This window comes from Odocoileus virginianus, chromosome 20 (assembly GCF_023699985.2).
Source record: "Odocoileus virginianus isolate 20LAN1187 ecotype Illinois chromosome 20, Ovbor_1.2, whole genome shotgun sequence".
NCBI classification, from domain to species: Eukaryota; Metazoa; Chordata; class Mammalia; order Artiodactyla; family Cervidae; genus Odocoileus; species Odocoileus virginianus.
In genome coordinates this window covers 3,724,034-3,741,445 of record NC_069693.1, presented here as the reverse complement: position 1 = coordinate 3,741,445, position 17,412 = coordinate 3,724,034, and the positions used below count along the sequence as shown (strand labels likewise).

The 17,412-nt window shown below is 53.6% G+C and overlaps 1 protein-coding gene and 1 long non-coding RNA gene across 8 annotated transcripts; one reads left to right on the top strand and one right to left on the bottom strand.

Annotated features, from left to right (window-relative positions):
* Positions 1-9,240: 9,240 nt before the first annotated feature.
* LOC110134894 (uncharacterized) lies at positions 9,241-12,208 on the bottom strand. Of its 5 annotated transcripts, XR_002313197.2 has the most exons (5): positions 12,098-12,208; positions 11,702-11,869; positions 10,572-10,760; positions 9,579-9,724; positions 9,241-9,478 (listed from the first exon to the last, which is right to left on the bottom strand). It is a non-coding gene; the product is annotated as an uncharacterized lncRNA (long non-coding RNA). The 5 variants fall into 5 exon arrangements; XR_011482001.1 differs by lacking the exon at positions 12,098-12,208 and having other exon boundaries at positions 11,644-12,040; XR_011482002.1 differs by lacking the exon at positions 12,098-12,208 and having other exon boundaries at positions 10,572-10,791; positions 11,702-12,040.
* TMEM150B (transmembrane protein 150B) lies at positions 9,718-17,361 on the top strand. 3 transcript variants are annotated; one of them, XM_020889599.2, is made up of 7 exons: positions 9,718-10,124; positions 10,462-10,537; positions 11,663-11,722; positions 11,793-11,860; positions 12,033-12,160; positions 14,238-14,421; positions 17,009-17,361. In XM_020889599.2, exons 2-7 carry the CDS (start codon positions 10,470-10,472, stop codon positions 17,206-17,208), a joined length of 708 nt encoding a protein of 235 aa, XP_020745258.1. In that variant the 5' UTR covers positions 9,718-10,124; positions 10,462-10,469; the 3' UTR covers positions 17,209-17,361. The 3 variants fall into 3 exon arrangements, with proteins under 3 accessions (XP_020745258.1, XP_020745259.1, XP_070306435.1); XM_020889600.2 differs by having other exon boundaries at positions 10,388-10,537; XM_070450334.1 differs by lacking the exons at positions 9,718-10,124; positions 10,462-10,537 and adding an exon at positions 10,760-10,842.
* The last annotated feature ends 51 nt before the right edge of the window (positions 17,362-17,412 follow it).

Below are 17,412 nucleotides of genomic sequence, written 5' to 3'. Positions count from 1 at the left end.
AGGATGGGCTAGTTTGATCTCCTTGCTGTCCAAGATACTCTCAAGCGTCTTCTTCAGCCCCATAGTTCGAAAGCATCAATTTTTTTTTCTTTTTTGCTCAGCCTTCTTTAGGGTCCAACTCTCACATCTTTACATGACTACTGGAAAAACCATAGCTTTGATTATGGACCTTTGTCAGCGAAGTGATGTCTCTACTTTTCAATATGCTGCCTAGGTCTGTCATAGTTTTCCTTCCAAGGAGCAAAATGCATATAATAACTGAATAAAATATAAACAGTACATATGTTAATTTATATACATATTCCTGTATCTGTATATAGATATGCATACCTGTGCATATGCACACATGCTCATACACATCTATCTGTAAAATCATCCTCGTCAGGCTCAAAATTCTGCAATGGATTCACACCATGGTGGCCAGCCCCCAGGATGACCTTCACTCCGCACGCCCCCCAAGCCCTTCCGCAATGAACAGGGCTGAGCTGTGTAACCAATAGGATTTTGCAGAAATGATTGCAAGTCCATGGCTAGGGTATCAGAGACACCATCCTCTGTGGGATCACTCAGTCCTCTAGAGGAACTCAGCACTGCGTCAAAAGGTCATTGCAGCCACCTCATGGCGAAATCTACGAGGCAGGGAGGCCTCATGCCGGCAGCCAGAGAGGAACTGAATCTTCCTCTGATAGTCTGACAGTCATGTGAATAAACCACCCAATAAACAGCCCTCCCATCTGAGCTGAGTTTTCAGAGGATGATGTCCTGTCCACAGCTTGACAGCCACCTCAAGGGAAATACCAAGACAGAACCACCCATCTAAACCATTCCTGACCCAGAGAAACCATGTGGGATAAGTATTTACCGTCCTTCTAAGCCACAAGCAATGGATACACACCTAGATCAAAATCCAATGTCATTACAATGGCCTCTTTTCTTTCTCTGGTCTTATCGCCGACTATTCTTCTTTCTGATGCTGAAACTGAAACTCCAATACTTTGGCCACCTGATGCGAAGAACTGACTCATTGGAAAAGACCCTGATGCTGGGGAAGATTGAAGGTGGGAGGAGAAGGAGACGACAGAGAATGAGATGGTTGGATGGTATCACTGACTCGATGGACATTAGTTTGAGTAAACTCCGGGAGTTGGTGATGGACAGGGAGGCCTGGCGTGCTGCAGTCCATGAGGTTGCAAGGAGTCGGACACGACTGAGTGACTGAACTGAACTGAATTGATTCTTCCCATTGCTCACTCTGTTATAGTCCCATTGGCTTCCTACAGTTCAGTTCAGTTCAGTCGCTCAGTTGTGTCCGACTCTTTGTGACCCCATGAATCGCAGCACGCCAGGCCTCCCTGTCCATCACCAACTCCCAGAGTTTACTCAAACTCATGCCCACCGAGTTGGTGATGCCATCCAGCCATCTCATTCTCTGTCGCCCCTTCTCCTCCTGCCTCCAGTCCCTCCCAGCATCAGGGTCTTTTCCAATGAGTCAACTCTTCGCATGAGGTGGCCAAAGTACTGGAGTTTCAGCTTCAGCATCAGTCCTTCCAATGAACACCCAGGACTGATCTCCTTTAGGATGGACTGGTTGGATCTCTTTGCAGTCCAAGGGACTCTCAAAAGTCTTCTCTAACACCACAGTTCAAAAGCATCAATTTTTCGGCGCTCAGCTTTCTTCGCAGTCCAACTCTCACATCCATACATGACCACTGGAAAAACTGTAGCCTTGACCAGACTACCAAAACCCCCAAACCTCTACAGGTCTATCCCTGCCATTCTCTCTGCCCACCGATATCCACAGGGTTCACTCTCTCACATGCTCCATGTCTTTGCTGCAATGTCCCTTCTTCAGGGACGCCTTCCCTGAAAGCCCAGGCACCTGGCTCTGTTTTTTCATGCTGTCAGGTTTGTGGGGTTTGTTACAGCAGTCACGGGAAGCTAATACAGATGGTTGATTAAGTGGACTGGATCAACGGGCAAGTGGGTGATTGGAGGGATGGGTGGATTGTAGGATAAATGGGAAGAGGGAATCGATAGAATGGATTAAAGAATGAAGGACCTTATGGGTGGATGAATGGATAGTTGAATAGATGGAGTTTTGGTCATCTGGAAGAGTATCTAAAGAAATGATGGTTGAGTAGATAGGCAAGTGGATGGTTGAGTGGATAAATAGCTAGTTGGATGAATGCATAAAGGCAAGAATATATACACAGATGAAAAGGTGGGTTGGGCGGAAGTTTGGATGGATGGACGTGTGGATGGGTATTCAAGCAGGAAACATGACACACTGGGGAAGAATCAGATTTATTATTTTATTTTAAAGGCTTATTTATTTATTTATTGACTGTGGCTTTTCTTGCTGCTCAGTTGTGGCAGTCAGGGGCTACTCTTCATTGCTTCACATTGCAGTGGCTTCTCCTGTTGCAAAACACAGGCGCCAGGGGCTTTAGTAGTTGCATCATATAGGCTCAATAGTTGTGGCACATGGGCTTAGCTGTCTGCCTCCTCCTGCCCCCACCCTCGCCCACTATGTGGGTTCTTCCCAGATCAGGGATTAAACTGGTGTCCCCTTCATTGCAAGGCAGATTCTTAACCACTGGACCACTGAGAAAGCCTTCTTATTTTATTTTTTAAATTGAAGTCTAGTTGAATCACGATGTTGTGTTAGCTTCAGGTGTACAACAAAGTGATTCAGTTATTAATATATATTACATATATATAATTCAATATAACTACAAATAAACATGAACATAAAATATAATTATAGATATTCCTTTTTTGGCATTGGTTCCTTCTTTTTCATGGCCTAGTAATATTCCATTGCATAAATATACTGCTCTTTATCCTTTTGTCTATCAATGGACACGCTTTTTGCCTCCATGTCTTGGATGTTGTAAACAGTGCTGCGAAGAACATTGCGATGCATGTATCTTTTCAAATTATAATTTTCTCTGGATATATACCTAGCAGTGGAATTGCAGGATTATATGGTAGCTCTGTTTGTATTTTTTTAAGGAACCTCCATGCTGTTCTCTGTAGTGACTGTACCAGTTTACATTCTCTCCCAACAGCGTAGGAGGAAGAATCAGATTTTAGAACCAGACAGAGCTGGTTTCTGACCCCAGCTCCCCATGGTGATATTGTACAAGCCTGGAAGCGAAGGTGGATCTCCATTCAAGAAAGAACTTACTTAACTGTGAGAAGTGTATTTGGCCAGCTGCAGTACCTGTAACTAGTTTTTTTTTTTTTTTAAATCAAATTTATTTCCAGGCAGCCCCCAACCAATGACTAAGCCTTAGGATGGGGGCCTGGCCACTTCCATCCAATGTGGGGCTCATCTAGTAGCAATCTCTCTTATTTTTCCTTTTTTTCCTTCTCCTTCCCTCCCCCCCCCCCTTCCTCCTCCTCCCTCTGAAAGTGAAGTGTTAGTTGTTCAGTCCTATCTGACTGCCGCCAGGCTCCTCTGTCCATGGCATTCTCCAGGCAAGAATACTGGAGTGGGTTGCCATTTCCTTCTCCAGGGACTCTTCCCAACCCAGGGATTAAACCTGCATCGCTTATGTCTCTTACATTGGCAGACGGGTTCTTTACCACTAGCGCCACCTGAACTGAGGACCCCCCTCCACCTGAGCTGAGCCACCCCCCCAACTCCTCCCTGTTTCTTTCTTGATCTCTCTCTTTCTCCCTTCCTTTTTTTTTTTTTTTTAAACTTTGAATTGAGATAAAATTCAGGCAACACAGGACTTCCCTGGTGGTTCAGTCGTTGGGACTCAGCTTCCACTGCAGGGGTCACTGGTTCTGCCCCTGGTGGGGAAACAAATCCCACATGCATGCTGTGTGGCCAAAAAGAAAATGAAAAGAGAAACAATTCACAGAACACAAAATCATTCCCTTTAAGTATTTTAAGTAGCATTTAGTACAGTCAGTCCTGTGCCGCTATCATGTCTATCAAGTTCCAAACATTTTCACCACCCTGAGAGGAAGTGATTAAGCAATCACTCCCACCCATCCGGCAACCGCTAATCTACTTTCTGTTCCTATGGATTTGTCCACAGTGAATCTTTGCACTGCCTCTCCCCTCGGGCTGAGGGATCTTGCAGTTGCATTATCTCGGGCTCTTCCTAACTATACCATCCTCCTGACTTTCCTTTCATAGGTGGCAGAATGACTTCCTGCCTCCTCCTCTTCTTCCTCACCTTTATCTTTTACTTTTTCAGGGGCTCAATCGTGTCTGACTCTCTGCGACCCCATGGACTGCAGCACGCCAGGCCTCCCTGTCCATCACCAACTCCTGGAGCTTGTTCAATCTCATGTCCATCAAGTCGGTGATGCCATCCAGCCATCTGATCCTCTGTCACCCCCTTCTCCTCCTGCCTTCAATCTTTCCCAGCATCAGGGGCTTTTCCAGTGAGCCAGCCAGCTCTTTGCATCAAGTGGCCAAAGTAATGGAGCTTCAGCTTCAGCATCAGTCCTTCCAGTGAATATTCAGGGTTGATTTCCTTTAGGATGGACTGGTTGGATCTCCTTGCAGTCCAAGGGACTCCCAAGAGTCTTCTCCAGCACCACAGTTCAGAAACACTGATGTCATCCCAATAAATCCCTTGCATTGCTAACGCCACAGCAGCATCTGCTTCCTGGAAGAGCCGGCCACGCCACCAGCCTCTTGCTCTGAGCTCCAGCTCTCCACCCTACAGAGCAGCCCAACCTCTCAGGGGTGCAGGAAGCTGTGTGGGGGTTCTGAACACCTCCTGGAGCCGCCGTCAACCTGAAGACCCGAACCATGTGCTGCTTTCGCTGTGTGCCAGAACCGCTCAAGTCCCTCCATGAACTCACTCCTTATATATAAATATGTCCTCTGTGTGTGTGTGTGTGTGCGCGCGTGTGCGCGCGCACGAGGTCAGTCACATCAGTCGTTGCGTCTGACTTTTTGCGACCCTATGGACTGTAGACCGCCAAGCTCCTCTGTCCATGGGGATTCTCCAGGCAAGAGTACTGGAGTGGATTGCCATTTCCTCCTCCAGGGGATCTTCCCGACCCAAGGATGAAACGCACGTCTCCTGCATTGCAGGCAGATTCTTTGCTGTTGAGCCACCAAAGAAGCCCATATGTGTGTGTGTGTGCATGCGTACATTATGTATTTATTTAATTTTGGCTGCTCTGGGTCTCCACTGCCGTGCGGGCTTCTTGTCTAGCTGTGGTGTGTTGGGGGGGTGGTGGTGCTCACTTTTGCGGAGCACAGGCTCTAGGCGTGGAGGCTTCAGCATTTGTGACTCCTGGGCTCTAGAGCACCGGCTCTGTAGTCGCGGCTCGCCGGCTTTGCCGCTCTGCGGCCTGTGGGATCTTCCCGGACCGGGGATGGAGCCCGCGTCTCCTGCACTGGCAGGCGGATTCTTTACCACCGAGCCGCCAGGGAAGCCCGGTGGACTCGCTCCTGAACCTCAAGACGGAGGCACCGTTGTGACCCTTGCTTTTACAGATGAGAAGACAAATGCCTGGAGGCCTCCATCCCCGAAGTGGGTGGTTTCCCTTTTCTGGAGAAAATGATCCGATCATTAGCGGAAGGGAAAGATTCCTGAAAGTGAAAGTGTAGTATGGTCTCACCCAGAGGAGGACCTCTGGGGCCTCCTCCCCTCAGCTGAACCAGGGTAGCAGAAAGATCCAGAAGATTCCAGGCCCCCAGTGTGCACGTGGACATGGGCCGAGCCTGGTGCCCACATTGAAAGCAGCCCCCAGAGCTGCCTTTCCCTGCCCCTGGGTCCTCACAGGGTTGTCCTGAGGCTGCTACAGGCACTGCAGGGGACACATGTCAGCCTAGCCTCTGTGCCAATGTGGGCATGTGGGTACCAAGGCCCAGACCATGGGAAGTGGGGAGGGGTGTTCTTGCCTAGGATCACCTGGAGGTCGGCATCTTTGTTTCCTTTTGATAGAGACACAGGAGGGACTCCCCTTGTGGTCCAGTTGCTGAGACGCCACACTCCCAATGCTGAGTGGGCCTGGATTCCATCCCTGGTCAGGGAACTAGATCCCACACACCACCACCAAGACTTCTCATGCCCCCACTAAAGACCCCACACGCTGCAACTAAGACTGGTGCAGCCAAATAAGTGAATAAATATTTTTAAAAGGAATTAAGCCATAAGCTGGGATACAGAGAAGTTAGTAACCTAAAATACATGTAAATCCATGGCTAATTCATTTCAATGTATGACAAAAACCACTGCAATGTTGCAAGGTGATTAGCCTCCAACTAATGAAAATAAATGGAAAAAAAAATAATAAAAATAAAAAAAGAAAGAAGGAGGAGCAGGAATGAGACAGGCACTAGCACAGATGGGGCAAGGTGTGTTTGGGGGGTCCGCTGCTCCCGTTGGGAGTGAGCAGCGGGTGGTATCCAGCACCCCCCACCCCGCCCCCCTCCCTGGGTTGTGTCCATCCTGATCTCCAGGACGGGTGTCAATGGTACCTTCCACAGCGAAAGGGATTTGCAGATGAGGTTAAATTAAGGGTCTTGAGATGGGGAGGTTGTTCTGGATTTTTAGGGTGAGCCCGACATAACCACAGAGTCCTCACAAGTGCAAGAAGGGTCAGAGTCAGAGAAAGAGGTGTGGTGATGAAGTACCTCCCACCGCGCAGAGGGAGGTAGGCACCCCGAGCCAAGGGATGTGGGCACCGCCAGAAGCTGGGAAAGACGAGGAAACGGGTCCTCCAGAAGGAACGCAGCCCTGCCTGCCCCGCCTGCCCCTTGATTTCAGCCTACAGGGACAAAGACTTGTTTCCGAATTCTGACCTCTGGAACCAGAAGCTAATAAATCTGTGTTGCCTTAAGCCACTGTGCTTGTGGTTTACTGGTACAACCGTTGCAGGGCTCTCTACGGGCACCCAGCTCTTAACTGGCAAAGGTGCAATTCGAAACCAATCTCACCGAGCTGCTTGTGGAGTTGAAAGTTCGGGATCTTCTGGGGTATCGCTTAGAGGTGTGAACTGTGGAATTATTCCAGGTGCTTCATCCTCAAGGTCGCTGGGCTCTGTGTGTGTGTGTGTGTGTGTGTGTGTGTGTGTGTGTGATGTAGAAGTGAGTCAAGAAACCAGGAATTCTACTTTCATGAGGATTAGGGGATCTGGTGAATAACTCCAGCAATGACAACTCAGGCTGTCGTGAGAATTAGTGAGTTAACCCCCGTGGAGCAGGGGATCCCAGTTAACACAGGGCAGGGCCTGACACATAAGATGAGTTAACACGTCTTACATCTCTTTCATGGTTACACACCACCAGTGTCAGCTCCTCTCTCTTCCCTGCTCAAGAACCTTCCATGGCTCCCCAGTACTCTCAGGATGACATCCAAGCCCTTTGTGATGACTGAGAACTTAGGGTCCTGGCTCATTTCTCCTAGTGGGTCCCACACTCTGGAACCCAGCAGACTGCCCCCTAAGGAATGTTGCTCTCCACCTGAGTCTAGAAGCATCGAGCGGTCAGCCACCGGAGTCACTAACCTTTAACCCACCTTTAACTGGAGTCGCTAACCTTTAACCCACCTTTAACTGGAGTCACTAACCTTTAACACCCTTGGATGAGGCACTCTGCACTCTGGGAAAACCGGAAGAACAGGCCTTCAGATACTTTCAGGAAAAAAATGTTACCAGCCCAAATTCTTGCACCTTCTTCTGCTTCGAAAAGCACTGAAGTCATTAACTAAGGTATCCGTGCCTTGTGACTAGCAGCAACCTTCTAAGGAGATATCTGTTGGGTTGCCCAAATCCCTTTTGCAAAATTACTGATGCTGGTATCAGATCCTGAGAACTCCCTGAGAGGCGGTCTCATGGGCCACAGGACTCAGCATGACCCCAGATAAAATGGAAACTCGCAGGTTAGCCGTTTCTATTTTGGTCAAAAGACAAAAGCACTCAACTCTCAGGGGCCAGGTTTCAGGAACCACCTGGGCCCTGCTGAGAAAGCCTTCCTGTAGCTCGCCTGCCTCCTCTAAGCATAGCTTGTGAGATTGTCCTAAACTTCCCCCACAGCCAGACAGGCACTGGCCACCACTGCTGGTTACCCACTTCCCCTTCTGGGCCCACCCTGCCCTGCTCTGCACTACTATAACATCTCATGTTCTGGCTTCTTTTGTTTTACTGCACCCTGCACCCTATGGGACCTTAGTTCCCTGACCAGGCCTCCAACCTGTGCCCCCAGCAGTGGAAGCGCAGAGTCCTAACCACTGGACCACCAGGGAAGTCCCGAGAGATCTCATTCTTCGTTGGTCACTGGGCCTCCGCCTTCAAGAAACACTCGTGATCCCCGTCTGTCTGTTTCTCTGCTCTCTCGTCTTTGCTCTCAAGGAATCTGAGAGCTGACAAGCCTAGCTGTTGGGGCACTTGGAAGTCCTGTAAGAGCAAAGGATGAGAGAAGCAGGCTTCAGAAGTCCCCGTGATGGGGGGGCGTTGTTGAAATATTTAGCCACGGAAAAGCAGGCTTCAGAAGTCCCCGTGATGGGGGGGCGTTGATGAAATATTTAGCCACGGAAAGGCACGAAGCATTAACCTGTGCTACAATGTGCTATCATACTAAATCACTTTAGTCGTGTTCGACTCTCTGTGACCCCATGGACGGCAGCCCAGCAGGCTCCTCTGTCCATGGGATTATCCAGGCAAGAACACTGGAGTGGGTAGCCATGCCCTCCTCCAGGGAGTCTTCCCCACACAGGGATCAAACCCACGTTTCTGACGTCTCCTGCACTGGCAGGCGGGTTCTTTACCCACCTGGGAACATGGATGAACCTCAAAAACATCACGCACAGTGAGAGAAGCCAGACACGAAAAGGCACACACTATTTATATGAAATGTCCAGAAGTGCCAAATCTATAGAGACGGGAAGCAGTTTGGATGTGGCCAGGGGATTGAGGGGTGGGGAGGAGGGAACTGGGAGTGTCAGCTTAACTGGTAAAGGACTTCCTCCTGGGGTAGTGAAAAAGTTCCAGAGTAAGGAACAGGTACTGGTTTCAAAACACTGTGAATGAGCTAAATGTCCCTGAACTGTATAATTTTTTTTTTTTTTTTGAACTGTATAATTTAAAATGGTTAGGGAATTCCCTGGCCCTCCAGCAGGTAGGACTGGGTGCTCTCACTGCCGGGGGCCCCAGGTTCCATCCCTGGTCGGGGAACCAAGATCCCACAAGCCACGACGTGCTGCAAACCATAATGCAATAAAGTCAAATAAAGTACAACTTAAATAAAGCACAATGAAATAAAGTGAAATGGTTAATCTTATCTGAATTTTATTTCAATTATAAAAATATCAAAAGAGGTGGGGAGCTGAGGGAGCGGGTGGCTGGCACTTCTGGGTCTCAGGGAGAGACACTCCCTGTGGCTGAGGGTGGATGGGCCGGGGGCCTGGACTCTCGGGTCCTGGGGACGCAGGAGGGGAGCCAGGGCCCAGGCACCTGAGTAGTGAGAAGGGAGGAAGCCAGGAAGCGGAGAGCTGTTCTGTGGGAGAGAAAAGAAAACGGTCAGAGGAAGCAGTGGTTTTCTGGGAGGGAGGTTCTCCTGACGGGGACGTTCTCCGAAGGATCACCCCCCTACTCACCCCCTGGCTGTGGGGAATGGGGAGGCCAGTGTGGGCAGGATCCAGGCACCAGGTCCACACAGAAACGGCACCCGGCAGAGCGGGCCCCTGTAGATCTGGGTTCTCGGCCCCAAGGAGGTAACAGCAGGGACGCTAGACCGCAGGGGCTAGAGACAATGGCGCGTGCTCTGGGAGAGGCTGGAGGCCCGGACTTCTGGGTCCCCCAGGGAGGAAGGATGGACAAAGCTGGAGGCTCAGATTTCTGGTTCTTGGGGAGGACTCCCCGTCTGGGAGCCTGAACGCTGAAGCTAGAAAGCTGGAGGAAGGGAGCTGGAGGGCCCTGCGAGCTAAGCCACGGTCCGCTCCGAGACCGAAAGGGCAGTTAGTTTGAGGGTGAAATCCCGGGACAGTGGAGGTCACCCTCTTGACCTGACAGTGTTCTGCTGGCGTTCGATCATGGACTTTGGCTCTGCTGGGGGGCGGACAGTCCCGGCCCCACCCCTCAGCCTTCTTCCCCAAACTCGCACGCGGCCCCAGGACCGAGAGAGTCTGAGAGAGCCTGGCCCGGTGAGCGTCTGGCAGAGGGGTGCGGGGGGCGGGCAGAGGTTGGCACTGGGGGAAGGGCTGGAGAGACTTGGGAGCTGGGTTGGGGCAGGACAGCCAAGAGACACTGGGACATCAGGATAAAGGACTGTGCAAAAAAAAAAAAGCGAAAGTGCCCCAAGCAGACAGCTGGTGTTATCATCCTGAACACTTGCCCACTATTTATGCCTGGGAGCCAAAGAGGGCCTCAGAGACGGTCCCAGAATATGACACACCTAAACCCCTAGGGCCGGTTCCTCACCTGGGACAGAGACGCAGAGGCAGCGCTGACCTCAGTCCCTTCCCCGCTCCTCCCCTGCAGACCCCGGCATGTGGGGATACTTGTCTCTGCTGCCCATCTGCCTGGCCTTCGGGGCTATTGCTGGCATCTGGACCGTGTGAGTGTGTGTCTGTGTTCTTCCATTTATTTACTTATGTCAGGCTGTGCTGGGTCTTCGCTGCTGTCCGCAGGCTTCCTCTAGCTGCGGTGAGCCGGGCGACTCTTTATGGTGGCTGCTCTGGCTGCACAGCGCCGGCTCTGGGCGCTTGGGCTTCAGTAGTTGCAGCAGGCTCAGGAGTTGTGGCACACACGTGGGTTTTGTCCCCGGCAGCATGTGGGATCTGCTGGGACAAGAGATGGAACCTGCGTCCCCTGCATGGACAGGCAGATTCCCACCCACTGTACCACCAGGGAATGGACCACGTGAGTGTTAGAGGCAGGAGACATGCCTGCGTCTGAGCCAGGAAGGGCTGGGGGCCAGGACCCCAGGTCTGAGGGAGGAGGGGCTGGGGGTCTGGACCTCCGGGTCTGGACCAGGGTCTGGAGGGGCTGGGGGCCAGGACCGCAGGTCTGAGGGAGCAGGGGCTGGGGGTCTGGATCTCCGCGTCTGGACCAAGGTCTGGAGGAGGGGCTGGGGGCCAGGACCGCAGGTCTGAGGGAGCAGGGGCTGGGGGCCAGGACCCCAGGTCTGAGGGAGGAGGGGCTGGGGGTCTGGACCTCCGGGTCTGGACCAGGGTCTGGAGGAGGGGCTGGGGGCCAGGACCGCAGGTCTGAGGGAGCAGGGGCTGGGGGTCTGGATCTCCGGGTCTGGACCAAGGTCTGGAGGAGGGGCTGGGGGCCAGGACCGCAGGTCTGAGGGAGCAGGGGCTGGGGGCCTGGACCTCCGGGTCTGGACCAGGGTCTGGAGGAGGGGCTGGGGGCCAGGGCCCCAGGTCTGAGGGAGCAGGGGCTGGGGGTCTGGATCTCCGGGTCTGGACCAGGGTCTGGAGGAGGGGCTGGGGGCCAGGACCGCAGGTCTGAGGGAGCAGGGGCTGGGGGCCTGGACCCCCCGGGCCTGAGGCGGGAGGGTCTGGGGATCTGAGGGAGGAGGGGCTGGGGGCCCGGATCCCCGGGTCTGGAGGAGGGGCTGGGCACTGGTCTCCTGGGCCTGAGAGAGAGGGAGCGAGGAGCCCGGGTTTGTGCTGGAAACAGAAAGAAAAGGGTCGTGGCAAGCCCTCGTTTCACCTTGGCGTCCCGCCCCCAGGTTCTCGCTGGCTGTGGTTAACAAGGCCGTGAACCTCACCGAAGGCTTCCCGTACATCAGGTAGTCACGGCGCCGGCGGGGAGGCCGGGGTCGGGAGGGAGCAAGGAGGTGAGCCTTTATCTTCCCCCAGTGTGTGTGGAAACGCGCCTCCCCAGAGCTGCATCTTCAGCCAGGTGCTCAACTTCGGAGCCGCTTCGGGTAAACGCTCTGCGCATGCTTTCATGAGGTGCTAGCCCCGCCCAACCAGGACCGTCGGGGTCCCTGCCTCCTCCGCCCCACCAAATCTTGGAGTTGGGCTCCCACCCCTGGACCCACGCCCTACCCCCAAGTCTGGGGCTCCCGTCTCCCACCCACTTCCCTCTCCTCCCAGCCGCCTGGATCTGCATTCTCCGTTACTACCAGCTTCGGGACTGGGGCGTCCGAAAGTGGCCTAACCAGGTGATCCTGTGGACGGGGCTCCTCTGTGCCTTGGGCACCTCCATAGTGGGCAATTTCCAGGTGAGACGGAGTAGGCCAGCCGGCCGGAGTGTGGGACTACAACTCCCAGCATCCTCCGGGGCGCAGAGTCCTCATCGAAGAGGGCTGCTCCCCGCACGGCCTCCTGGGACTTGTATTTCTCTGTGGCTCTCAGGCCGTGGAGGCAGTGATGCGTTCCGCTCTCTGAGTAAAGATCGCGCAGGAGGCTCTTTGTAATCATTCCGTGGACCCCGAGGAGTCTGGGGTAATTCACTGCCGTACCCCTCCGTCTAATGATGAAATTTCTCGTTTTTTTTTTTTTTTGGCCGCACCGCTCGGCTTAGCGGAGGATACTAGTTCCCAGACCAATAGAACCCAGACCTTTGGGGGTGACAGCGCGGATCCAGAGTGTGGATCACTCTGTAGGAGGCATTATCTTTACATTGTGCTGGGTTATTTTAACCCATCTCCGCAAGAACTCCCGGGAGGTTCTTTTTGGTCAAATGCCGGAGATATTTCTTTATTACCAGGTTCTTGGTGGTCAGAGATGAACCCAGATTCCTTGACTCTTAGAGCTCACATTCTTAACCACGAAGCTCAGTAGCTATTGGTAGAATAAGTAAATGGATGAGTGATAGGAGAAATCTATCTGATTTATCTTTTTATTTTTCTATTGTGATTACCTCTGATGCCAAACTTCTCCTACCAAAGGGCCAGGGGAGCTTCACAGTGTTTAGACAAGAGGCTGCCTACAACTTAGTAAGAATTCCACATCATATTTGCATAGCAAATCATTCACTCACTGATGTATTCTCGTGTTCCTTAACCTTTCTTTTCCTGTAATCATTACTGCCCTCCACTCAGAAGCTTTCCTTTTTTTCTTTTTTGGCTACTCCACTTGGCATACAGGATCTTAGTTCCCCACCAGGGACTGAACCTGTGCCCCCTGAGGTCAGAAGCACTGAAAGAAGTGAAAGTGTTAGTTTCTTGGTCCTGTCAGACTCTGTGTGACCCCATGGACTGTAGCCCACCAAGCTCCTCTGTCCATGGGATCCTCCAGGCAAGAATACTGCAGTGGGTAGACACTCCTTTCTCCAGGGGATCTTCCCCACCCAGGGATCAAACCCAGGTCTCCTGCATTGCAGGCAGATTCTTTACCGTCTAAGCCACCAGGGCAGCCCTGGAAGTGCTGAATCCTAACCAATGAACCACCAGGGAATTCTCCATAAGCCTCTTTTAGACATTTTCTCCTAATCATCCCTTCACCCATGAAATGCTGCTGCTGCTGCTAAGTCACTTCAGTCGTGTCCGACTCTGTGCGACCCCATAGACGGCAGCCCACCAGGCTTCCCTGTCCCTGGGACTCTCCAGGCAAGAACAGTGGAGTGGGTTACCCATGAAATATTTCATATTAAAGTTTTTAAATATAATACAAATGATATCAGTAAGGCACAAACCATTGCAATATTTAAATTTTTTTTTTCAGCCTCCAAGAGGCAATTTTTACCCTCTTCTTGCCTGGAGAATCCCAGGGATGGGGGAGCCTGGTGAGCTGCTGTCTATGGGGTTGCACAGAGTGACTTAGCAGCAGCAGCAGCAGTGGCAATAATCTGCTCTCTCCCACCGAGGCTGAGAATGAAGTATTTATTCTCCTAATATTTGCGAGGCTCTATTATGCCTCCCAGGTGGCACTAGTGGTAAAGAACTCACTTGCCAATGCAGGAGACACAAGAGATGGGGGCTTGGATCCCTGGGTTGGGAAGATCCCCTGGAGGAGGGCATGGCAACCCACTCCTGTATTCTTGCTTGGAGAATCCCATGGACAGAGGAGCCTGGTGAGTTATACAGTTCATGGGGCCGCAAAGAATTAGCCGGGACAGAAGCCACTTAGTGCGCACCATGTGCCAGGCACTGTTTTAGGGATAGAGGTGCCAGCAGGAAACAGCAGCTTTAAATGGGGGCCCTCGTGGGTGGAGCGGACAATAAACAGCCAGTGCACCGAATCAACACGGCTGTCGCCGGGTATGGCAGGCAGTCTTCCGGCACAGCCCGAGCTGGTGGGCCTGGCCCCTGGCTCTCCGCACGTCCACCCCTCAACTCTGCGCCCTCCTCCTCCCAGGAGAAGAATCAGCGGTCCACACACCTGACAGGCGCCTTCCTGGCCTTCTTCGTGGGAATCTTATACTTCTGGCTGCAGCTCTTCCTTTCCTGGCGGATGAAGAACCTGCCCCAGCCTGGGGCTCCCTGGATCGGGCCGCTCCGCCTGGTGCTCTGCAGTGCCTGCTTCGTCCTCGAGGTGGCCAGTATCCTTCCCTGGAGTGGGGGTGGCTCTCCGATGAGGCGGGTCTGCTCTGTGCCGTCCTGGGTGCCCCTTCCTTCCTCAGCCTCGGTCTCTGTCCAGCGTTACAGAGGATTGTCAGCGAGTCCCGGGTTGGAATCCCACCACCTCAGTGTACTAGCTGGGGGTAGGGGGTGGGGAGGGGGGGCCTCCTCTTCTTTCCTAACTTCCTGGTGCTTTGGGTTCCTCATCTATCAGATGAGGATGATGGTAAGGAATGTGAGGAATGAAGGAGCACGTGAGGTGCTTAGATGGGTGCCTGGCACAGAACAAGTGAACACTCAATATTGTGACTGTGCTCCGTCGTGTCTGACTCTTTGTGACTCCCATGGACTGTAGCTCGCCAGACTCCTCTGTCCATGGTATGCTCCAGGCAAGAATACTGGAGTGGGTTGGCATGCCCTCCTCCGGGGGATCTTCCTGTCCCAGGGGTCGAACCTGCATCTCTTAGGTCTCCTGTATTTGCAGGCCAGGTCTTTACCACTAGCACCACCTGGGAAGCCACGCGAGCAGCTTGAAATGGTGGAGATGGCCGTGGTTTCTCCCCCAGAAACTGACGTGTTTTACAAATCAGAGCTGGTTGTCACACGTTTACCAGCATGCCTCTGGGTGGAGCCTCAACTCCAACCCGCTTCTCGAGCCAAACCAGTCTCAGAGTCCCAGTTTCCGTTATCTGTGGAATGGCCTTGCCTTTATCAGAACAGTGATTGCTACTGATTAGCAGAGTGCCCTGAGGGAGAGCAGGGTCAGCCCTGGGGACGGCTGCCCCCTGTGGGGACAGGAGGGAAGGGGTGCTCGAGAGCTCATTGGCATCCGGAAGAGGCTAGGGGGAACCAGCGAGGCCCTGGGTGGGCTGCCCTCAGTAGATCCCTTCGGAGACTTGGATCCACTTTCCCGGCAAATTGGAGGTGGTGATCCGGTTTCCCAGAGCGTCGGATTGGATCCCATGAAACAGGCGGGAAGGGCTGCTCCTGAACTCAGCCTTCTGCAACTGCAGCCGCAGAACCAGCGCAGGCCCTCCGTGGTGGCGGGCGAAACTGACCACGAGGTCCAGGCGGCCCCTCTTGAGCCCCGCCTGTGCTCATGATCTGTTTGGCTTCAGGGTCCTCATCCTGGGGGCCCCAAACATCCCTTGACTGTGGGGAGGCGGGGGAGATGGGACTGTAAGATGGTCAATTGAGAGTGGTAAGGGCTGGATGGCCACGGAGGGCTCTGAGACATGCTATGCTTTGAGCTGGTCTTGCAGAACTGGCCTGTGTTGGGAGGTTGGTGCCGGGTTGGGGGAGGGGCTGCCTCTTCAGGTACATGGTTGCGGGGTGGGGGTGAGGGGGGAGGAAAGCTGCCCAGGGGAGGCGATAAGGCTTCTGGCAGGGCCAGAGGTCAGGCTCTCCTGTGGAAAAGTGAGGGGTTACAGGCTTGGGCTTCTGCCTGAGGGCAACAGGAAGCCCCAGAAACCTTGTGAGCAGGGGAGGTACAAGGTCAGGGCTGAGGTCAGCACTTGTGTTTGCGGGCTCACATTTTGTCTGAGGATCAGTGGGGCTAGGGGATGGTACTGGCCTTCCTCACTGTCTAAAAATCCTTGAATGAACCTAACGATGTCTAGTCTGATCTAGGAGAGGTGAGTCGGGGCTGGGTTAGCCGAGAGGAGGAGCACTTCAGTGAGGTGGGCAGTGGTCCCAGAAAAGGAGGGGCGTCTCTGCCAGGCCGGAGCTGGGGGTGTGTGTTGGCCAGTGGTCACAGAAACATTTTATAAACAGCTGGGACTGCGGAGCTGGAGAAGGGATAAGGCTGGTCAGTAGAGACGCCAGACCAGAAAGAGATGAGAAAGACAGACAAGACTTGGAGTGACCAGCTGGCCAGGGGGCGGAGATGGGAGGCGGTTGGGGCACCGGAATGGATGGGGTAGTCATGGAGGTGGGGGCTCCCGGAAAGAGGAAGAGTTTAGGAAGAAGGTGAGCCTTTGCTTGCGAGTGAGCAGGCGGGGCTTGTGAGCCACAGGTGGGGGGAGAAAGTTGCAAGCTCAGCCTCAGGCTGGCGGGCGGGTGCGAGGGCAACTTTAGTGTTACTTGCTCAGTCGACCCGACTGAGCCGACACGACTCTGTGGCCCCAGGGACTGTAGCCTGCCAGGCTCCTCTGTCCATGGGGATTCTCCAGGCAATAATACCAGAGTGATGGTCATTCCCTCCTCCAGGGGATTTTCCCTACCCAGGGACTGAACCCAGGTCTCCAGCACTGCAGGCAAATTCTTTAGAGTATCTTTAGGACACCCTAAAGGTGGGAGGATTTTTGAGACGGTGGGAGTGCTGCCGCAAACAGGAGGAATGTGCGACGGGAAATGTTTGGGAAGCGACTGAGACAGAGGGGGGACAGGAGGGCCCCTTTGAGAGCGTCTGGGAGGAGTTGCCGAGGAGGGGGAGGCTGCCCGGCTAGAGGGGCTGCTCCTGCTGGGGCGAGCCGGGCGTGTCAGGCCAGGCTCCGCCTGTCGGGCCCCCGGGCGCCCCGCCGGCTCCCGCTCCTCCCTGTGGCCATGCGCCCTTGACCCTGGTCCCAGTGGTCGTCCTGCACAGCTGGTCGATGCGCTCCGTCTCGGCCATCTGCGAGTGGGTCGTCGCCATGCTGCTGTTCATCCTCTTTGGCCTCTTCGCCGTGGACTTCTCCCGCCTGGACGGCTGCACCCTGTGCCTCCAGCCAGGCTCTGGCAGCCTCCGCCCCCCGCCGGACTCCCCCACCTCCCTGCACGTGCAGCTGTGAACAGCCGTCCAGCTGTGCACCACCGGTCAGCCAGCGGCGTCCTCACACCTCCTGTCCCTGCCATCTGGTTCCGCCCCCGCAGTCGGGGCCACCCAGGAAGCGAGAGGCCAAGGCCAGCCAGCCATCCCTGATCAAGGATATTTATTATTATTATTATTGTTAATTTTTTGTTGTTGCTGCCGCCGGCGGAATCAGAGACACGGA